General features: G+C 38.9%; 5 protein-coding genes across 5 annotated transcripts; 1 reads left to right on the plus strand and 4 right to left on the minus strand.

Annotated features, from left to right (window-relative positions):
• Positions 1-422: 422 nt before the first annotated feature.
• Positions 423-8,853, minus strand: LOC108779021 (uncharacterized). The gene is made up of 8 exons (XM_018546351.1): positions 8,775-8,853; positions 5,959-6,238; positions 5,596-5,766; positions 4,215-5,303; positions 2,866-3,648; positions 2,434-2,590; positions 1,623-1,980; positions 423-789 (listed from the first exon to the last, which is right to left on the minus strand). Exons 2-8 carry the CDS (start codon positions 6,235-6,237, stop codon positions 423-425), a joined length of 3,204 nt encoding a protein of 1,067 aa, XP_018401853.1. The 5' UTR covers position 6,238; positions 8,775-8,853.
• A 2,500-nt stretch (positions 8,854-11,353) lies between these two features.
• LOC108779114 (uncharacterized) lies at positions 11,354-13,002 on the minus strand. The gene is made up of 3 exons (XM_018546471.1): positions 12,918-13,002; positions 12,386-12,583; positions 11,354-11,582 (listed from the first exon to the last, which is right to left on the minus strand). Exons 1-3 carry the CDS (start codon positions 12,927-12,929, stop codon positions 11,493-11,495), a joined length of 300 nt encoding a protein of 99 aa, XP_018401973.1. The 5' UTR covers positions 12,930-13,002; the 3' UTR covers positions 11,354-11,492.
• Positions 13,003-14,510: 1,508 nt separating this feature from the next.
• On the minus strand, positions 14,511-15,963 carry LOC108779099 (uncharacterized). Its single transcript, XM_018546456.1, has 2 exons — positions 15,912-15,963; positions 14,511-15,489 (listed from the first exon to the last, which is right to left on the minus strand). The coding sequence occupies exons 1-2, from the start codon at positions 15,921-15,923 to the stop codon at positions 15,019-15,021; spliced, it is 483 nt and encodes a 160-aa protein (XP_018401958.1). The 5' UTR covers positions 15,924-15,963; the 3' UTR covers positions 14,511-15,018.
• A 2,024-nt stretch (positions 15,964-17,987) lies between these two features.
• Positions 17,988-18,416, minus strand: LOC108779081 (cuticle protein 38-like). The gene has a single exon (XM_018546436.1). The coding sequence runs from the start codon at positions 18,372-18,374 to the stop codon at positions 18,045-18,047; it is 330 nt and encodes a 109-aa protein (XP_018401938.1). The 5' UTR covers positions 18,375-18,416; the 3' UTR covers positions 17,988-18,044.
• A 2,514-nt stretch (positions 18,417-20,930) lies between these two features.
• On the plus strand, positions 20,931-21,476 carry LOC108779100 (cuticle protein 16.5-like). The gene has a single exon (XM_018546457.1). It carries the CDS (start codon positions 21,016-21,018, stop codon positions 21,319-21,321), a length of 306 nt encoding a protein of 101 aa, XP_018401959.1. The 5' UTR covers positions 20,931-21,015; the 3' UTR covers positions 21,322-21,476.
• Positions 21,477-23,597: the final 2,121 nt, after the last annotated feature.

Consider the following 23,597-nt stretch of genomic DNA (forward strand, 5'->3'; position numbering starts at 1 on the left):
AGAGTTGCAAAGCAACTGCTGTTTTTCAGCTGAGCACAGTGAGGAACAAATAATACTCGCGAACGTTGTGAGCGCCAAGTGGAACTTGGTATTCCTGTAGAGATGATTGACCTATACAATACAATAAATTAGATATTTTTAAATTAAAATGAGAGAGAAACTAATTGATAAGATACAATAATTGAATGAATATCTCTTTTCGTTTTGAATCGATCGCCTCCAAGTGAAATTTGTTTATAAATAGAATATAAATCCTTTTAGTATAGATATATATCTTTCTCTATACATGTACGAAATTAAAATAACAACTAAATATCGTCATAAAATTTTTTATACGACAAAAATTGTTTGATTTTTTGAAAAAATGAAACTTTTCCACATCTTTTTTATGTTGAATGCGACTTGATTTAGATTTTTTCTTATCAGTAATTCACAGATCTAACAATCTGGTGAATCCAGTCAAGATAGTGCGAGACGCGTGTGTAGACACCAGGCACGTTCGCCTGGCCGCAACCGATGCCCCAAGAGACGACGCCGGCCAACTGCCAGTGGCCCTGACGCTCGCAGACCATGGGGCCGCCGCCGTCGCCCTTGCAGGCATCTTTGCCTTCTTCGCCGCCGGCGCAGATGAAGCCCGGATGAAGCGTGAAGCTGAATCCTAACCGCGTCTGTTTCATCTGCTGCTCACACACATGGTTGCTGACGACAGGTAGGTTCACCTCTTTTAACACGTTAGAATACTTGGAGCGATCGTCGAAAGCGTCCTTGCCCCATCCGGTGGTCCAACATCTGCCATACATTACGTTAAATTTTCAACAAGGTTGATAAGGATTAATATATATATATATATATATATATTTTTTAAGAATACATTACACTTTTTTTTAAACACGTTATTAATGCTTCAAATGTGCTTTAAACAGTATACATATTTAAAACATATTAAAAACATTCATTAAGGATGTTTTAAACTGTTTAAAACGTGTTTTTTTTATCGATCCTGAATTTCAATTAAAGCACATCGCGTTTACAAGCGAGAGTCCGAAAGATTTTCGATTTATTTTTATTTACGATTATTTGACTCTTATAAATAACAAGAATTTTTTAAAAATTTATCAGAATATAATTTGTTATGTACATACGAATTTTTTTTTAAATATCGCTGCTGCTTCTTCTTGCGTATATGAGGCAACATTAAATAATTTACGAAGAATATAAGAGATAATTATAATGTTATTACTACGTTCTTTTAGTAATACTAGACTTCAAATTTTAAAATTTATTAAATTCTGGAAATTATTAGGAATTTAATTACTAAGAATATTATAACGCCATAATATAAAATAGTCTATCAAAAAAAGTTTTAGATATGTATATATAGGTATATCATATTTTAAATTAGTTCATGCTATAACCATTTATCTACAAAATTCGTTATCGCTGTATTGATATCAATTACTTTCCTACAAATATAGAGAAATAATTGATATCAATATGTGAAGAATTGAAATTTATTAACCTTGAATTAGTAGAATATTCTTGCTATATTGATGAGAAATTTTTGAAATAATTTTGTTCACACGATGATCTCTTTCGTTTTATAAATTACGGGGAGTACGCACCTTGCTCCAGTGAAGTCGTCGTATTTATTTGGCAAACAGGCTGGGCTGATGTGAGGGTTCTTTGCGAAATCGACCTTATGGTCCAGCGTCAGAATTGCGATATCGTTAGCGAGAGTGCCGGCGTAATACTCAGGGTGCACGAAGACACTCACGATGTCGCGCTCGATGTAAGGGTAGAACTCGACGTCGTGATTCACGTCCCATTCGCCTAATCGTGCCCGAAGATCACGATGGACATGGTTCTTGATACAATGAGCGGCGGTAATGATATGTCGGGACGAGATCAAAGTACCTCCGCAAACGTAGACACTTTCCGAGGTGATCTTTTTCAGAATAGCTACGTGCCACGGGTATTCACCTTAAATTAAAAATTATTTAATATAACAATAATATAATTTAATATTGCCATGTAATGAAATATTTAAAATTATTAAAAAATTACATGTGTGGAAAGTATTTCAAATAATATCATACTGTTAAGCAGTGAAAATGCATTATATGAAATTATTAATATCAAGTATTTAAAATTTGAAGCATATTAAAAATTAATGTTCGAAAAATTTAATATTATAGTAATAATATTAAATTCGCGATAACGATAACTGATCTCTATATTCAGGAACGTTTTATTAAAATATTGTACACGTATTTATTAATATACGATCGATAAACAATAATGTCAGTTAAATGTTGGTTGTTCTTGAAATTACAATAAAAAAGGGAGTTATTTTTATATAAACATATTAACAGAATCCTTTTCTATTAAATAAATATCCCAACAGTAAATTCTATACTATCAAGAGTCGCGTACCAAATTCGGATTCTCCGTCGACGAATACCGGGGTCTTGATACGGCCATTGATGCCCTGTGCATTTCTAGCTCCACATTGATCACGTTGTTTTCCTGTTATCTGCGATTTTGGGCAGCAGACTTGATAAGAATTGCAAGCCGGACGTCCGTATTGTCTCTGTGAATAGAAAGGAATCGATCAATTGATTTCGTCCCGACGTATACCTACGACAAGTTCTACTTATCGTGTTCACGACTTCTATCTATGCTATACATCGCTGCTCAGTTTGACAGTCCCGTGTTTCGTAAGTTCGCAGAGTCGGTATCACCGTGATCGTCATCCTGAGTCATCCGCCGACGGCCTCAGCCGCTTTACAGCGGCTCTACAATCTCGTTATTACAACGGTTAAGTCTGTTCAACAGAGCGAACAGACCAACCAACCGTATCCTTACCTCCGACGTCGTTTCGCTAAACGCCGTCGTCGTGTCGCGTCTCTTTCTGTCTGAGAAGGTAATCTTCCCGCTTCTCTGTCGTTCGTTGCCGGTCAGTCCTTGTGGCGAAACCTTCGACAAATCCTTTGTCAAGAATTGTGTATCTTTCGTCGTAGACGCGTTTCTCGCACGAGCGTTTCTATAGTAATCATTCTGATAATCATCCGAATAATCGTATTCATCGTAATCGTCGTTATCGTCCTTGTAGTAGGAGGGATAGTATCCGCTGTGAGGCTTGTAATAGATCGGTTCGTGATGGTGAATATTGTGCGATGGATAGAACGGCGGTCTGGACGGATAATGATAGATCGGTCTCTCGTGATGCGTGTGATAATGAGGAGCGTAAACGCCGTGTTGTCCGCCGTAATGACCACCATAATGACTGCCGTAATGACCGCCGTATAGTCCATATTTCTTGTAAGCTAGAAGATGGCCTAGCTTGTGAATAAGTCCTGGATTGGGCGTTACATGAAGGTTCACGTAAGGCTTGATGACCTTTTCGCCGTACTCGTCTTTGGTGACCTGCACCGCTACGAGCGGATTCACGGCGACCGGACCTAGATTTATGCCCTGGCCGCCAACTAGCCCGTAGCCCGGCGTGTATCCCGGGGTTCCCAGGAGATTACCAGGGTGGGGCGCGATTGGACCGACACCACCGGTCTGCGGTAGGCCGAAACTGACGCCCCAAGTCGGCTTCACGTTCAATTTCGAGGTGTCCAGATTGCCGGTTCCTACCGTCAGTCTCTGCAACGAGGGAGACGAACAAGTTCACGTAGAACCGAGGTCTATTTCTCTTCCTCTCTCTCTCTCTCTCTCTCTCTTTCATCCCGATTCCGGTTTTTTTTTTCGAGAGAATTAACAAGTTGATAATAGTCGAAACTTTCTTATTGCTTTTCCTTTCCCCGCTTTGTTAAAAACATTCATTCGATCCAGATTGTAAGAGTTCCGATGTCTTCCACTACGACGATTTCTAATCTATCGTTTCTAGTACAGACGTTTAATTGTGAGGTTGCGTTGTCTAGGACAAACCGACTAACTGAGCGTGTCAAACTGAGCGATGCATGAGCGATAGAACAATGACGCTAAATGTTTGTCATAAGTAGCGTATGCATTTTACACGTCCGATAATTTAATCAGTACACGAGTTGAGCATCCGATGCGAATAATTTGAATTAATTTATAATCTAAATTTTAACTTCTAATCTAAATATCTAAGTAACGGTCAAAGTTTAGTGATTTACATGTATATCGATTGCCGCACATCGTCCGCTCGGAACTCGCAAGAAAAGCAAGAGAAACAGTCAACTTACTTCTTGTATCACCTGCCTGTCGTCCTCCTTGGTAACGTGCTTGACATCTCTGCTGCTTCGCTTCGTAACTTCCGCTTCCTCTGTCTGCTCGTTTTTCGTTTCCACGATCTGCTCGGTCTCGTTTGCTCCCTTGGGCACCCTTACGACAGTCATTGTACCGTTTCCATCGGTGATTACTACCTCGTCAATTTCAGCCTCGATATCCTTATCGAGATTGCGCGGATCGATCGCCAAGTAGTGATCGTCTTTACGGCCTACCTGATTGGATACCAAGCATTGATCGTATGGCACGCATACGCAATCGTCGTACGACGAAGAACTGAAACTGTTGTCGGCACCATTATTGAACGGATAATCACCGGGAGAACCACCATTCTCCAAGAACTGACTGGAGATGGATTGTCCATCGGGATTAAACTGTTTGCCATTCGGTTTCACGTAAGTGGGATAACGATCAGCGTAGTCCTTTGTGAACGAGGAAGAGACAGACGGACCATTGTTGCTCGTAGGCGCTTTGATGTTGAACGTTTTCTTGTAATCTTCGAAATCATTGATCAAGCCGCCGTAAGTACCGCTGTTTCCATAACCATAACTGCCGAGGCTACCGAGGGGAGGAGATGACGCGACTACGGCGGGATTATGCGCCACGCTGCCGTCGACGTCTCCGTGATGGTAATGATGATGAACGTGTTGCTGAACACCTGAAGCAGTCGGTTGATGGAGAAGCACCTGCTTCTTATCGATAAATTTATCCTCGAAATCGGACTCGATGCTGGGTTCGTATATGGGTTTGGGTCCTAATGAGAGAGGCGGACCGGGTTTCTTGTATCCAGGATAAGGCCCGACAAATACAGGCGGAGGTCTACCGAACGTCGGTCCGGGTCCAGGAAAAACATTGGGTCCCAGCGAAGAACCAAAACTAGGAAGTGGTACAGGTTTCGCTGGACCATAAGGAGGTCGTTTCACGGGTATGGCCGGAAGTGGACGGCCTACTGGCTTAATGGTCACCGGTTGAGCATAGATGACGTCGTGAGGATGAATATCGCGGTGTGGAGAATAGTAAGGTCGTCGTTCTACTATGTCCTCGCACTATATAAAATAATTAATACAACATTTTTATAAACACGGTTTGGATATCATAAAAGTCATAATATAAAATATAATTTTTGAGCTCTCAAGACTTTATATGTATACCATATGTTTGAGAATTAAACAGGAAAGAGCTTGGAACGTTAATTACACTCATAATAATAAAAATTTATAAAGCGACACGAGTTCAGATCGTAGTTCACAAGAGTTTATAACTAACTTTCAAATTTCTCAAAGCAGAAAAAGGATCATATTTCTAAAATATTTAATCGACTCAGAAAACTATACTTACGTTGATCAAACTAAGAGAGCAAAGCTTGTCCTTGATGTAACTACGTGCGAGCGTATCATTGTCAAGCTGTAGAGCATTTTTTATTTTAGGATCAGAGTAAATTTCATTATATTCCTCAAGATTGCGACCTTTCCGACTAGATACGATAATATTATCGATCACAGAATCAATCTGTAATTCAATATATAAACATATTCGTACATTTGTTAACTTATTATATTTCTTTAAAGTGGTTACACACACACACTCTAAGTGTAAAATGTATACTTTACTTTGTTAAAAATGTATCTTTCTGACTTTAATTAGAAATTATCCTTGTAATATTTAATATCAAATATTTTGCAATAACGATAAAATTCTTACTGATTGTTGACCAACGATGTTGGCCACTCCACTGCCGCTCGATTGAATATTCGCATTGTAAAGCGACAGTGATTGCGGCTCTCTCTGTTGTGGGGTATCAGGGTTGTCGAACGTGACGAGATGACGTTTGTCTTGTTCTTCGTTCGAAGCTTGGTTGAAGTCTTGATTTTTCCACGGTTGCCATTGTTGCGAAGAGTCACTCGGCGTCTCGTACACTTGAGTACCAAATACTTCTCTTGCTATTGCCAAGCAAGCTATCAGGACGAATTTCATCCTCATTCTGCAACAAAGAATAAAATCTAGCTTATTTATATTTGTCTTTGTAATCAACAAATAAATTGTTTTCTTTAACTTTTGTTGCTCTGTGATAATTTATAATTTTGATCAAATATTTAAGATCTCTCTAATATTAAAATTTATTTTTTCATATATACATATTATACTTTTTTTCAATTTTTCAAGTATAATATATTACGTATTATATATAATTTAATTTAATCTAATTATTTTCATTATTTTTATTACTGTTTTCTCTTCATTATTTTAATTTAATCCTTGACGTTAAAGTCTTCTCAATCGATCTCTCGAGGATCTCTCGACAATTTCTCTGTAAATACCAAGCGTGGATCCACGTGAAAGTGCATCTCGCCTTTCTCCATTCAATTTTATTATTCGTGATGATTGTGCAACTACTACTACAGATCGAAATTGGGTCAAAATCGATGGAAGGTACATATGTGACCTTCAGTAATTATTTATACAATTTTAAAATTTTTGAACGTTTGTTTACTTGAGAAAACAAAATCTTTATTTCTCACTACAGTAACATTCTTACTCATACATGTATAAGTAAATACCGGTTTCAGATAACGGTACCAGCTAAGACTGTATGAAAATGTGTACAGGCGTGTAATTAAACTGAGGAGGGACTAACGAAAGCGAGAGGAAGTTGGGTGAAAGTCGTTTGTCCGGTTCGTATAATGTGATGTCTCTTGCCGAGCACATCTCATATTATTTTATTTCTTCCGAAATCGCTTTGTCAACACGGGGAAAGTAATTGCATAATGAATGCGGTGTGACGTCCACTGGGGCGGAGTGATTTAAATTTCAAATTAGGTAAAGTGTTTCCATACGCAATCTAACGTTTGTGATAGAGCAATTTTAGAGTGATTAATACGCTGACTTTAAACTAGAATCGCTATATTTGGCAAAGGTATACATAACATGTCATGACGCGTCTTTTATTTACCGCCTACGACAGTGAAAGTGGTTACGTGCTGTGTGTACGTGCAAATAATTTTAATATTTTACTTTCCACTTGCCTTAACATCTTGCCTTAAATCGCGAATTCACGTTGTAATCTATGACATTTGTACGTCGTAGCTTCCTCTATAATATAGCGCAAGCAATGCAACCAGCTTTATATTCTCTTAATCATCCTCCACGACTCGCTTCTTACACTAAATCAATTATCTCGAAGTAGGCCGGCAATAGAAAAACAATTAAGTCGTCCTACATTACTCGACTCATTAAAAATTTTATGACTATTTAAATTTCTATCATCTTCATGTTTGTTATTTACAGTTAAATCATCGAATTTTTTTTCCTCCTATTTCGATTTTCTCTTGAAAACGAAAAACAAAGTTTACAAACATAACTAATACAAACACGAAGTCTATAACAGTCTAACTTTAATTGCTTACATATAAACTATACCACGGTACTATCACGAATTAAAACAAATTAATAATTAACTAATATACGTAGTCCCCCCAAACTGCGCGCCGAACAATCGTCGGTCTTGAAACGCAATTCTAATAAACTGAAATTTTAATGAAAATTTACAAAATACAAGAAATACCTAAATTTTTAAGTAAAATGATGTTTAAACGTTCTATGCATTATTTCTGTTTTATACAGATTATATAAACTATAAGCTATTCAAATAGAAACTGATCAGGATACAAGTAGCTTCTCTGAAATATTCACAGCAGAGTAATTCGTCTTTAGCATCACAATAGTGGGTCAGATATTATGCTTGACAAATCGTGAATCTGAATAAGGACGAGACGGAGGCAGTATTTAAAGAAGAGAAAGTTTTTATACATGTACTCTATGATAGAGCGACACACGTAGGTTTCACTCCTAATTTCAATAAAACATTTTATGCGATTCATATACATATATCTGTATATTTAAGAGATATATTGGAGAAATCTCAATTTTCCAATTATTAAACAAATAGCGATGAGCGTATGCAAATATTATATTGCCGTGGTCAATCGGTAATCGATAAAAACATTCCTTGCCGCGATCGCTCTTCGTCGACGAACGCGAAAAAATATTTATCCCTCTGAAAAAAATCTCTAATGGATTAGACAATAAGTCGATCTATGATTAAACATGAGATTCCACATCTTTTTCATGATTTACATTTGATTTATAGTTAAAATCACGTCATCGCTACTTAGAAATTGAGACCATTTGACTATTTATTGAAAGAATTATCTGTATAATTATTTTACTTGTCATATATATCCCGATCTTCTTTTACCTCTATGATAATAATCTTAATTTTATAGCTAATAAAGTAATTTGTAAATATTAATCTCGATACGTAAACATCTTATTATATTTGTTGTATTTTAATATCTTTTCTCTAAAATTGCATAGACACTTTTGCAGTTGTTATTCATATTTTCATGTATAAATTTAAACAATTTTTACACAAAATTACCAATAACAATAAAAAAAAGTAATCTTTTATAGTTTTTATAAAACATAATAAAAATTATTAATATTATTTAAAAACATACCTGATCGTTTATCTTCAAATGCACCTGCGATAAACTAATTTTTCTCGATCCGCTGCCGCGTCTTATACTTGAACTCTCGCTCTCTAATGGAACTTTCTCCCTGCACGACGTCGTGGTTTGTGCTTTTACCGAAGTCGTCACGAATCTTATATAGAGAAGCCGTCCCTTTCGGGGATGCTGGGCCCGTCACGTGAACCACCGGTGGGGTAGATCCGTGAGTCATCGACGACGGGCGAACATCCGTCTTCGTGACGCTTCTTCTAGCACGTCGTAAAAAAAAATCGGAAAAAAGTGTAATTCAAACAACGTAACGCGTATCTTAGATGTGTCAGACTCATCTTTTCGTCGCATGAATACGAAAATTCGCATCTCCCGCCATTTTCCCGTTCTTACTACATCAACGTTCTATTTTTCGATTTACACTTGATTGAGAAACGATACATTGGATATATATACACAGGAAATTTTACATTATATCTGCTGTTCTCTCGATAGCATTTAGAATATTTATTTTATTGGAGAAATACAAAAAATACAATAAACTCCAATGTGGTACGATTGAAATTTACATTGTGACTTCGAGAGAAATTTACATTGAATCCATTAATCCTGTATTATGGAAGAATAACACAATGGAATATTTAACATGATTTCTAGTAAGCATATATCTTAATTCAACATTTGTAATATTTGTATGATTAAAATTTCCATTAATTATAAATGAAAAGTCTGTCGCATTAAATTATACAAATTAATACACGTGAATACTTGAATGCTTCGTGTGACGATTTATTGTATTTAAAATCATTTAATATTTATAATAATACCGAAATATATAACAAGAATTTCGAGTAAAGATATTTTTAATCATTCTTACGCATAATGTATTACCTTCTATAATTAAAGACTGAAAAACTATAAACAATATCCTAAAGTTTCAATATTCTTTGTACAGATTAATTTAAATTAGTTTTTTCGAAAACAAAGAAACGACTACGAATGTAAAAGGCCATCAGGTACGAAGAAGTTGACTCGCATGGTCTTTCGTATAATTAGTTTGCCACACAATTCCTGGAGAACATCAAGTGGGTTTTTCTTGTAGAGCTGGCATTATGTAAGAGACAAGACAACATGTATATACGAATACAAATGCAGTACTGTTTATCATTTAATGAATATTTTGTGAATGAATTATGCTTTACATAATTATATGTTTTACGTCATTTTATACTTTTCAATAAAATTGCGTAAAAATTACCATTTGTCTGGCTCGGGTTACCTCGAGGTTACCTCGCAAATAAATAATAAATTTGTCTAAGATTCGACTATAGAGGCAACTTCGATATTGGTGTTGCAACTGTATACTCTGAAGAGGATCTATATAAATTTACGGTTTTAATCTAGATTGTGTTCGTGATAATTTATTTGATGACTTCATAATATCGATTCCTCTAATCGAGGTACACTCTAATTTAAATAGTTGTAGAATCGTGTTATTGTTGGCGTTCACAATTATGTAGAAAGATTCTTCTCTCATGAGTTCTTCTTTCATGTCGCAACTTCCAAAATAAACGATTACGCTCGAGGAAATGTACCAAACCGGTTACTTTCTTCTCATGGTCGTGCCGGTCGTGAGGTGCATCGACCTTGACTTTATGGATCATCAGGCTCGATATGAGTAATGATTTTCACTCTCGGTAGAAAGTGAAGAGGCGCACTTCGACAAGCCTACGTCTCGCTACGAGGAAACGAGTATTACGCTCATTGATCAGGAAGATTACAATGTGGTAAAAAAAAGTGACTATACTATAGGGCTTAAACGCGGAGCTAGATGTTCCCGTAAACATTTAGACTCTCTTAGGATCCGGGAGAAAGTACTCGCGCGTGTATTCTAAGGGAACGTGTCAATGAACTTATGAACCTGTTTTAGGTTTCGTAGGAGGCTTTTTTTATCCAATCGAATCCCGTACGTAGATTCTCACCGGGAGGAATTTACACGATTCCGTGATTTCAGAATTTTCGCCATTTTGGTTCCCTTAGTACTCAGATTTAGAACGGGAACTAAAGTCCTCAAAGCAACCACGGGCTTTTTTCCTTGTCACGTATCGATGATCACAACGGTGATCGCAACGATGCCGATTTCCTTTCACGGACCACGCACTGCGTCATTATGTAACAGGGATTTTCCGCGGCCTTTCGTAACCTGGGAATTTCGTGTCGTGGATCGTGCCGCGTTAAACCGCGCGTAAATTGTCTTGACCCAATTCAGATATCCTTCTTCTTTCTACGCCGGAATGCAAATGGATTCGATGCAGCGAATATAACATAGATAATAACTTCACTGTGAAGACAATAACTTTACGTTCGAGCGATGTTAAGATTAAAGCTCTAAAATGCATATAATATTATAACGCAAAATTATATGAATATTTTAAGAGAGAAAAATTCTTAGTAATTCGTTCTCGAGAAGAACGATAAAGAAAAGATCGGCTATGACTACGTAATTTCTTCGAGGTTGTCGAGGAAGGTATAGGAGATGGAAATAAGGGTTTAGAAAATAAACACGTCGACTTTCACCAAGTTCTTTTTTTTTTTTGCGTGGATGAGATTACACGATAGGAGATGATTATCGATGAGGAGACAAGCTGCGAGCTGCTACGCATACTTCCACACGGGCTTTACTGAGGTCGACGGCTACCGGTCTGATGATTTTTGCGGTCAGTAGGTAATATGGTACCCATGTTGCTCGATCGAGTAACTCGACGGGATCTCCGCGATCGGTGCAGAATAATAAGCGTATGGTGATACCTAGTAATAACGAGAAACGTGTAATAAAAAATTGTACTTTGATTTTCCAACGCAATTTGATCACATAAAACGATAAGCTTTGTGAAATAGGAAACATTTCCCTTTTCTCTTCTTTCGTTCTTTATTCTCGACAGCAAGATCCATGTAAAAATTACATCTTGATTTATCATATTTCCTTGAAATTTAATGTTGAATAATCGAAAAATACAATCAAAGAATTGCGTTCTTTTTCGATATTAATTCATGAAATAAGAAAAAAGCCTTCGGAAAAGTGCAGTAGCAGATTATAGATTACTTGTAATTTTAATTTTTTCCACTTTGCCAATTCTTTTGTGATTATTTGCGACTTCTATTTTATTATCATCATTTAACAATCAAATTTTCAATTCAAAATTATGACTTGTCAAATGAATTTTAATTAAAATGTAACTGAAGAAGATTTTGTTAAGTAAAACTAGTTTCGCTTATTTTTAATATATATTGAATACATTAAATTTTATTAAATATTTTATAACACTCTTTGCTGTTTTACTCGTCTTTGATTATTTTTCTTATATTATTATATAAGGGTATATTATTATATAAAGAAATAAAACTTCATAAGTATAATATAAATTTGAAAATCGATTCTTTAAATGTAAATTTAACACAAATGTTCGATTCTTGAATTGAAGCTATCGGTATAGGTCACCTCTGATTCGGTGGATGATCCTATTTATAGAAATCGAACGGTTTTGCGGCGCGTGAGTCGATTTTTGAATGCTGAACGCCAAGATGTGCACTTGGACTTTTCGTATCTATACCTGTGAAAGAACGGGTGCGGCATAGGCGAGACGGGAAACCGGTGCGATTACTGGTGTAGCGATTGGCGCGATCGGCGCAACCAGCGGTGTGAGCTTGGCAGTTGACGCCGGAGTTTTCAGCTCGGAGACGAGGGTGAGTGGTCTGGGTGCCGGCGCTGGCGCGGACCACGCAAGGCCGACGAGAGTGGCGAGCAGGATCTGCAAGTAATCGTCATAAAGGAAAAGCTCGCTTCTTATTTAAATTGGAAAACTTGGCCGCGCGGGGCACGTCGGCAAATATAAGTAACCGTTGAACCGCGTGAAGCAAATGAGTCTACGTGAGGTAAATATCGTCGCGAAAAGACACCTCCTCGATGGTGAATAAGCGTGTTACACTTCGGCAAAATAAATATCAATTGCAACGATTCGGAGACGTCATGGGCATCACAATAGAAGTAATTATTCGTAAAAAATTATTATTATATTTCGTTACGATTTTTAAATTCATTGTGGATGCACTTTGCACTCTCCACGGAATGTCAGATTTACTTACAAATCGCAGCATGACGACTTCGGGCAAGGATTCTGCGCGGATGCACTCGGGAACGATATACTTCGTATAAATGCGCGCGCCAGCTTGGTCTCCTCGTACTTATAGAAGTCTCAAGGGATGCCGTAAAAAGTAGACTCGTCCGGCACTACAAAAGTTCGTAACTGCCGTACCACCGCATTCCTCCCCGGTCTCAGGGACGGACAAGGCTGTATAGTTGCAACATGTCGCATCCTTGCTCTAGGATGCATCGACCATACATTACATCTTACTTCTGGAGTAACTATAACTTTATGGTTGTGTCATAACGTATTTATAATATAGGAAAACAAGAATTGAATTAGTAGTCGATCTCAGAAATAATCGATGTGCTCTACATGGAAAGAATGATTTTGCTGAAATATCTAGAAATTTAGCTAAATACAGAGAATAATTTGGTTGGATCATTAAAATAATTATATAGAACGTTAATTGATGACAATGATGCGCAGATAGGTGTACAATTTTAACAATCTAGGTGGAACGTTTTACATATAATTATTCTGATAGTCTAAGAAAATTATTATTTTCTGACCTAGCAAAATTTTTAGACGTTTTAGCAAAATTATTATTTCCGCACATAATCGAGATTTTTTGCAAGAAAATCCTGCAGATTTTTTACCATTTTAAATGATTCCTTTGAAAGAGAAGATCAGGGAAAATTATTGTAAATATTTGCGCATTAAAAGGAATATGTATTGCGAATCTGTTACAACAACGGAAATAATGTTATTTTTATCCAAAAAGATACTTAATAATCTAAACTCCGCAGTATATCTTCTTAACAAAAATTAAATTGCAGATTTCCTTCCGTTCGTATTACGTTTCGTTAAATATACAACGGATAAAACGCGCACGACAGAACAGTACATCGATAAGAATAATGCTTCGTCCCAAGGAACGTTCCTCTCTTCCATTACCTCCCATTTCTATTTCTTCCTCTTTCGAGAAACAATCCTGGTGCAAGAGCCCTTCGACTTCGCATTTTTCAATTATCGATCCACGTCCCTCGGACGCAGCACGTACGTTTTCGCTGCAATTCTCCCGTTGGTATTTTCTTCAGCGAGTATATGTGTGTACGTATATACATTCACAGTGTCAGTGTGGGACACGAGCGTGATTTAAGAAAGGGAGACGGTTCGATAGGCTAGCGCGACTCGGCTACGCGCGTCTCTTTGGATACAAGCGCGATCCGGCGATGCTTTACAACGCCATTCGGCGTACCGTAGACAAGGGATACCGAGGCCATTAGCAGTACTCGCAGTTCATTCACCCAAGACCTTGAGGTGCAATCCAAGCGTGCATATACCTTCGAAGGTAATCGCGCGTCGGGCAATTTATATCGAGGTACAGATATGTATCATTGATCAAGTGGCAAACTCGTTGACAAGACGACGCAGCTGTACGCAATTTACGATCGCGAATCTCACTTGTCGAGAAAATATTAGTAGTGTAGACATATACATATACATATAATAGAGAAATTATTGTAACGACAAATACACCTAGTTTGGATACAGAAAGGAATAACTTTTATACGATCTTCTTGGGATTGTTAAATATATGTGCGTCTGGATATGAAAATGCATGAAAATTTTTATTGAGGAATTTACATCGAGTACAATCTTTTTTTTTTTTTATAAATGTTGACAAACGTGATCGTCCGGCCTCTTTCCCAGGCTAAAGACTGCCAATTTCGATCCGTTTTGTCGAGTCACGCGAACGACATGGTTCTCGAACTCGGAACAATTCTTAGAGTGATCTACCAAGACAATAATATCGTCGCGAAAGTGATAAAAAGTGATGATAGTTTAGGGTGAGCGATTTTCCGACTGCGAGCAAAGACTGAAAGATGATCCTTCCTTTAACACTAACGAGCACAACAGAGATCAATTGTCTCTCTTTAAATTTATAAAACTTGTAAATTAAAGAATTTTTCATTCGAACATAATTTAACCTTTTTTAATAAAATATTCTCAAACGGAGATCGCGCGCATCTTAAATTCATGGATAGATTTTATTCTGTAAATCCATGCGTGCTCTTTAGAGTTATTATTTGTGATTATTATGCGTGTTGAATTACATGCCCGTAATTGGATACAGTTTTCTCGGCAATCAGTTGATGGGGATACGCCGAAAAATACGGTGAATAGTACGGTGCCGTGTAGGCTATTTCACGACTGGCAATCGCAGGTACTGCGACGTGTGATTCGATGGCTGTTAGAGGTTTTGCCACTGCGACCAACGGACGCGCGTCGTGGATCACTTGATGTCCATGGGCCTCGATCGTCTTCTCGGCGACCAAGGAAGCCTTCGCCACCGGTTGCACGATCTCGGCGACTGGTTGCTGTACCAGAGCGACATCCGCGTATCTCAGCAGCGCGGGCGAAGCTGCTGCCACCAGCGACGCCGATGGATGCACCACGTTGCTGCCGTGCGCCTCGACGACCTTCTCAGAAACGAGCTTGCCAATAACAGGCGTGAGAATAGTTCCACATTGCACCGTGGCGATGCTTGCCAGGACGAAAATAACCACCTACGAAAGAGAACGTTTGCCGCGGATATGAAACCTCGAGATGATCTTGGAAAGAATAGGATGCCGGGGGTGTCAATATTTTCCAACCATCTTTACATTCTCAACAGATCAGAAAATTCGACGTTCTGTTGTCAAAATGTTTTAGGAATAACGATTGCCAGTTCGTTTATTTGACATTTAAAAAAAAAAATGTATATCTCATTAAGAATTTAGCATTTTGAAAATATAAATTATTAAAATTAAGGTATTGACTTTTTATAAACGTTTATTAAATATTGATACACAAGTCTTTCTGATCATCTTTATATTATATAGATTAAATTTTAACATGAGACATTTATTAAATATCTATACATATATAATTATTTTTAATTTTCCATCTTACAAAGTTGCTAAGTAATGTTAAGAATCGTCTATCTTACCAGCCTAAACATGACGATGGGTTTTCACTACTTTTGGATCAGAAGCTGGGACTGATCTGCACGCACGCGGATCTACGCATGCTTATATAGGAGAGTGCTTCCGTGATCTTCGAGAGACCTTCAAGGTCCGTGCAATAAGAATTCAACGCCCTGCCAGTGTATAGGATGTGTCGAGGAATATTCAATGCGCCGAAGGCACGTTCTTGTCTGAAAATATGTACGCGTGTAAAATACATTCCCGTGAACGTATTTCTTGCTCGTATAAAATATTAAGAATTATCGGGAGAGGCCAAGAGAGATATTCTCTTGAACTTTGAAAATTTTATTTTAGGAAAACATCTTTCATATTTTAAAGACCTTACATACAAATAGAAATTATAATTAAAAATTAAATATATATATACATACCTATATAATATTTATAAATATTAGAGAAAAATGACTTTAAAATATTAAAACCTGATTATTATTAATCAGGACATGAAAATTGTGAAATACAATAGATTAGCGATGTTACGAAAATCGAGGGTGACGAAGGATATACGAATTACTTTTTTGTCGGCTGTTGGTTCTGAAGGCGTTAAGCTTTTTGTCATTGTCGTCGAGCTTGTGGGGTACACTTGACGATCGAACAAAGGGGCTTCGCGATCTTGAGACTTTACTTTTATTCCTCTACCTCTTGGTAACAATAAGCACATTACGCCATAGACGCAAGGACAAGTGGAGTACTCCTCGGAGACGCAACAAAAAGCACTCAAGCGTGAAATTACGGTCGAAAACGCGCTTAATCTTAATGATCTCATTTATCAATTTTTACTTCGTGTATGGCATTAATAACGGCGATTTTGACAAAAGACAATTAAAAAAGCAAAACAATTATGTAAACTAAGATTAAAAATCAACCTTTTCTTAAAAAAAAATGCCACTCTAAAACTATTCTATTAAGATATAATAAGATGCGAGCCTTTGTGTAAAATATTATAATATTTAAATATTTATCTCTTCCCAATCTAAACTACTACATTCGTAAAGAAAAAGATATGTATCATTTTTAATTCAAAATGATATCTTAGCATAACTATATCTTCTCTAACATAAAATACTCGAGTTTTTTCAATACGTATGCAGCAACGTATGTATATAAACATTATACGGTTTTTCTTCGCGAAACTGTAGACGCGATATTGAATAATTTGCCAAACTCGCCCCTCCTTCTCACGGGGACTTTTTTAAAGCTCCCGTAAAGAATTTAGCAAGTTAGGTTCGTGAAAAGTGCATAGACGGGTTTGTATGTTCGCTGTAAATATATTCAATACGTGACCCGACGGCGCGCGGTAAAGTTTCGCTTCGCGAATGCCGTGACGGAGGACGAGCGGGGGCCAAAGCCGAAACTCAAACAACCGTTGATCGCCAAGTCGGTAAACAGTTTTCATCGAGTCGTTCCAAATCCTATTTTACGAAAAGCCTCACGTAAACGCGGAGAGGACGTAACGTAGGTGGACGTACCTACTCCATGCGGGCGTGGCGTTGTGTGCTGAAATAAAAAAGAATTATAAGAACGAGATCACCCCGTGATCACGACGCTCCGTTGTTTGCCGATCGTCCGTGCGAGACGGGAACTCGGATTCTCCGAGGAAGAATCTGCGATCCCCGATAAGCTGCCAGCAGTGGTATAGGTATACGTGACACGGAGGAATTAGTCCTTTAGGTATACGCGCAGCGCCGTGAGAGAACGCAATGAGAAGTAGAATTCGATAACCGCTCGCAGTTCGACAATAACATGCGATATCATATCTATTCTAACGAGAGAAGCAAACGAGGTGAGAGATTATACAAACGTTCTCTAACAAGTTGAAGGCGTCAATAAGAATTGAACACATAGAGCACATCTATTTAAAGGCAGAAATGGCAACTTTATTGATTAATCGTAGAGCGATCGGTCGTTCGACCGTGGCGGACGGGCTGATATACAAGTTTAGTTAAAGTGCCTGCTGGTTGATCGATGATTTGGTCGATTCGGTCGGTCGAATCGTCGCACATGTCCGATTGGATGGATGAAGGATGTCTTCGTTGTGCAGATATACAGGTGTCTTGAGGGATGAGCGCGAAAGGTGGTTAATTAGCGATTCTCCCTTAATGAAGAGCGACGACGGGGTGATGGGCGGCGGCGTAGGCGAGCGGTGCGGCGTGAGCGACGACGGCGGGGGCGGCGACGACCGGTGCGGCGGCGACGACTGGGGCAGTCTTCAGGATCGGCGCGGTGTAGGCGAGCGGAGCAGTGGCCACGAGCGGGCTCTTCACAGACACCTTGTAGGTGTTGGCGTAGCTGGTGGCGACCGGGAGGGTATGGGCGACCGCTACCGGAGCCGCGACAACCGGCGCCGCGTGGAGGGCGGGCGACAGGTAGCCGGGTGCAGCCGCGACGCAAGCCACCAGGGCAAACAGAGCGACGATCTTGTACATGTTGATGATTGAGATTGTTGCTTCGTACTTCGGCAGAGCACTGAAGAGCGAATGATGCCTGAACACGGCACCTAGGACCCCTTATATTCGTCGGGGCTGACCTCTCCCACCTTCTCTCACGGACCACCCGGTCCACAGGTTCCTGTTGCCTTCCTCGCGTCGCTCGCTCCTCGTGTACCGCTCGTATTGCTCGTTCTTCTTTCTTTCGTTTTTTTTTTCTCGTTGCTTTTTTGTTTTTTTACGCTCTGACCACTTGTTGGAGGAGCACTGCCAAGGACTGCTTGATCGTTCGTGGCCTCACCGCAGCCAGACCCTTCACCGCCTTGTATTTCGCGGATTTCACCGGTACCCTCGCATGTGTGTACGTAGCCTCGATGATGGCGCAGTTTTGTCTGTCATCGTTTTGTTTCTTCGAGAAGGACGCGGGAAATACTCGATAAGGCGACCATGATTGTCGGTGGCCTTATCTCCGGGCTCTCTTTGTTTGCGAACACACGATGGAGGTTCAATGACATATCCTCGACTATCGATCATCAAACTCTTGACAGTATAGCCGAGTCCGGAACAATCACGTAATTATCAAGCGATTTATTGCGTGTAAATGTTAGCTTTCGGACCGGCCCAAAATACGAGTTGTTCGAATTGCCTCGGGCAATAATGACGTTTGGAACAGCTCTCTTGTCACTTCCTTGATTAATTCTTGACGCGCAGAGACGTGACGTACGATAATAGCCGCTTAATTGATTACGTCAGCTGTAGAACACGTGCGGATAATTTTATTATTAAAAATTATTAATCTTGGCTCTTTTGTCATTGTAACTTGTCTGAGATACATCTCGTTAATAATATCAAAACAATTAAAATGGCCTTGACAGCCGTTAGACCGACGTGGTCTCACAGTTAAAATCGTTAAGTTAACCCGTTCGTGTAAAGGATGCTTCCAGGTTGTTTGCCCTGACTTTGGTCGTTTAGAAGGCAACGCTTCTCTTCCTCTTTGTACTTTACCCCATTTTAATGCTTATGAATTGCAACGATTTACGAGCCGGGTCGCCTTGCTCGTGGGTTTCTCTCTCGATGGTCGGGCGGTTTTGTTCCACAAGAGACACGCATACGTTGTTCTAGCAAACTTATATGCACAACTACTATACTTGTATGCATAACTTTTTTTCTCAAAGTTTTTTTCAAACTCGTTCATCTAAAAAGTTTTTAAAAACTTCCAACTTCTATGTCTGCGATTATTTAACAACAATCTGCAAAAGGTTAACTTTTTTCTCGATTAAATAATTGAGAAGATAATTGAGAGGATTAAATAATTGAGAAGAAAGTTTTTCTCTAGTATATAACTTTTAATTTACTTGTCAATTAAATATATATACATTTCTATAAGTAATTTATAAATTTTAAACTTTCTCTTACAAAATATTCGCCATTTCAAAGCCATTCTTTTGTAATTTCCTGAAAAAATTTCCTCGCCATCATATTTAATTTTTAGATCTTGTTTCTTTCGATCTTTATATTTATACCTGACTTAATAAATGATCGAATTAATTATTGAATATAACGCAGAGATGAACGATAGTCACGCCCACATTACGCTGTCCAAAATTGATGGGTGGTGGCAAACCAGAATCGGTGGCGGGAGGCATTGTGACACGACGAGACGCGAAAGTAGATGCTCGACTTACACAATTCCGCACGACGCATTTCGCATACCACGTGTCATATGGACAAACGTATGTATATGTTTGTTGCGTATCCTGTGCGTTTCTTTGCGCAATCACGCATCAACGATGACAATGCGTGACAGCTCGGACTGACGAAAATCGCAACGACTTCGGTGACAACCGGTTAAACGTCGTATGTAACGTCGACCATATACTTCTCTACGCAATGCCGTATATGCGCGTGGAATAAAATATTACGCTTTTTTTTACGCAAGATGCAACCATTATCTTCGTTTCGTAATTTCGTCGTTAATTGACAAATTACAACGAATGACGCTGTAGCATGTTAAAATTTCACGGAACGCTTTTCCGTGACTAAAATTTATAATGCATTCATTTATATTAAATAATTGTATATACGATATATTTATATATAAGTATTTAATATATTATTAAACTGATGAATTGATAATTGTGGCATAGCGCGTATTCGTTTCTGACGCTATGTAATTATTTATATGTGGTAAACTATTGTTACAATCATACATTTTACATACGATAGATCATTTTCCCTCAGAAATGAGAGAATTAGTATACATATATACGTTGCATACATTGTATGCCGACTGTAATATTATTATACGATGCGATTATCTCATCTATTCGCATCATTGAAAAATCACGTCGAACGCGGCACGTCCGGTTCGCGTCCAATCCCCTCGCCCGTCTTATCCTGTGCCAAAGCGATCGAAATCTCTAGTACTACGAAATCTTACCGGAAGACCTTGACGGACACTTCTAGATCAAGGATAGGAGAGTGATAGAAAAGCAGTTCTGTAAGAGGGGTTCGGTCCTATAAAAAAGTGCCGCGAAACAGATTTCGGTATCATAATCGAGTAGTACAACAACTCGGACAATCCTCGCAAGAGAATCTCAAGCTCGTCTCAGCAGCAGCCGACTTCTTCGACTCTGTCATCATGTACAAGTGCACCGCTCTTCTCGCCCTGCTCGTCGCCTGCGTCGCCGCGGCGCCTGCCCCTGGCTACCTGGCATCCGCACCAGCTGTCGCATACTCGGCGCATCCTGCACCCGTCGTCCACGCGGCTGCTCCGCTCGCCTACACCGCACACGCGGCTGCTCCGCTCGCCTACACCGCGCACGCGGCTGCTCCGCTCGCCTACACCGCGCACGCAGCCCCGCTCGCCTACTCCGCTCCGCTGGCATACACCGCGCACAACGCGCACCTCGCCTATGCCGCACCTGCTGTCAGCTACGTCCACTGATTGTAAGATGGACCTGCGGGACGCACTTTCCTTGGGAGCGAAACGACAAGGCCGATCTTCTCTATTTTGCCCGAGCGACAACGTCGTCTGGATATTTTTTTTACTCGACTCGAGAGGAAAATAATATACGTATATAATTTTTATTATACTTAACACACACATGCAGGGATAAAAATAAATTAATATTTCATTTAATTTTGCTGTTTGTGTTTTTATTCTGCGATACGTATTTATTATATATGTATATCGTCGATGTGCCACGGTGACAGAGCGGACGTTGACACGTTCGAAATGAGATATGTATTTCGTCGAGCAGAAAGTAATCCTCTTCGAGTACTTAGGCTTCAAAGAGAATTTTAATGGCAGCTTGCGTCGCGAAACGCTCGTATTACGCGCAAAGCTAAATGCGTTCGTAAATAAATCAGGAGGCCTCTCGGCCATTTTACGTAAATTAATATCGTCGTTCGGCAAACCGCGCCATAATCCAACGGCAAGTGTGGATCTGAAAATTTTCAGAACATTTCCGATGTTGTACATTCTTTTTCGATGTATCTATTATCATTAGTCGGCCACAGTATAGAATGGTCAAAATTATTCGTACATCCAATTTTTCTCGGTATGTACCTATTATACGCAATATTCTCATAAAAGAGTTAACAAACGCTAATACAAAGTGCTTTGTTTAATATATCAGTATATAAATGCAACGCAATTTAACAGAAACACTTTGCAAAAATATGTTTCTTTCTCACGTAACATTATTCCACGAGAAAAGGAAAGAATAGGAAAGAATATGCAAATATACTTTTATCCGTCGTATCGCGTTTCCGCAAATACACTCGGCTATTTGGTAGAAAATAAATTTAGCAAATAGATATTTGTACGCGGTTTCCTAGCGCGAAAAGATAGTTTGCGCTCGTAAATATTACGCATATCGAATTTGCGAGGGTAACGGCGGCGGTCGCGACGTAGAAAGTCGCGACCTTCCCGAGTTATGCGAATCGCATAACTTTGCTATACGCAACAACGCCCATCATTCATAGGGACGTCGCTCAAAGTCGCCTGCTTTGCGATCCTAAAATAAACCCGGCTCCGGCACTTTATTATTACGCAACGCCGACAGCGCGCGCTCTTATTACAAGTTGTATACAAACTCCGACCGACGTGTAGTAATTGACAGCACGTCTATATTCACGCGATTGGATTGATATGGCTACGCGATGTTGCGTTTACACTCGCTTTACAATAGGAGACGCGCGAGGCATTAATTATAACATAGGTACTCGTTGATGGAAAGATTGCTGCTTGACTTGATTGCAATATGATCTCTCGACAAACAAATTTAGCACACGTTTTAAAATGCATTTGTAACACTGAACAGAAAACTGCTTGTGTGAGTGAGATCTAAACATTATTCATTTATTTATTGCAAAAACATAATCGAGAAGCAGCTCGGATTTTATTTCGCTCTTCTTTAATTATCCTCCATTGTTGGATGTCGATAAAGCAATGGTTAATCAATTCTTCGAGTTAAATAATATTCTGTTATTTTTAACTTCTGTATGTGCTAATCTACTAAAATATAAATTAATTCATTTCTGTTATCAGTTTTAAATTAAACAATGCGCATATTAACGTATATACATTGTATATATATACTTGATAATCAATAAACTTTGTTCGAATTAAATTTAATACATTTTCTTGAGTTAAATTGTTAAACTCCATTGTTTTAATTGAATTAACGATGTATGGAATAGGAAAAATAGGAGCGGAAACGACCTATAGAAATAATTGGAGTAATTAAAATTGGGTATAAAATGACATGAATTTAACAGTGTTGTATCTCGTATTATTCGCAATAATGCTTTTATCCGATTCTGTGCACTTGCAGCAGGCGTTTAATTAAGATTGATTAATATCGCGACAAGTAAGGAAGTCCCGCGACTTCCGACCGGCTTCTCTATCACCGCCGATTCCGGAAAATGGAGCACGGTCACAATCGCGCGTACGTTTGATTTTTCCACTAAGGTCGCTAAGGAGAGGAAATCCATTTTCGTTTTCCGGAGCGTTTCACCTTGAAGACGACGTCGTTCGCATAAGCGCGTGCATTTCTCGAGTTCTCTCGCCGACGCACGAAAACGAGTCATTCATGGGCATGGGCGGAGTCCGTGAGGCGACGACCCTGCTCCAATAAATCTGGAGCACGATCGCGTGCAACGATAAGTGAGAAAGTAAATAAATGAATGACCGACTGTCCGTAGTCTGAACTCGTA

The sequence above is a fragment of the Cyphomyrmex costatus genome, unplaced genomic scaffold, assembly GCF_001594065.2.
Source record: "Cyphomyrmex costatus isolate MS0001 unplaced genomic scaffold, Ccosl1.0 scaffold55, whole genome shotgun sequence".
In the NCBI taxonomy this organism is placed as follows: domain Eukaryota; kingdom Metazoa; phylum Arthropoda; class Insecta; order Hymenoptera; family Formicidae; genus Cyphomyrmex; species Cyphomyrmex costatus.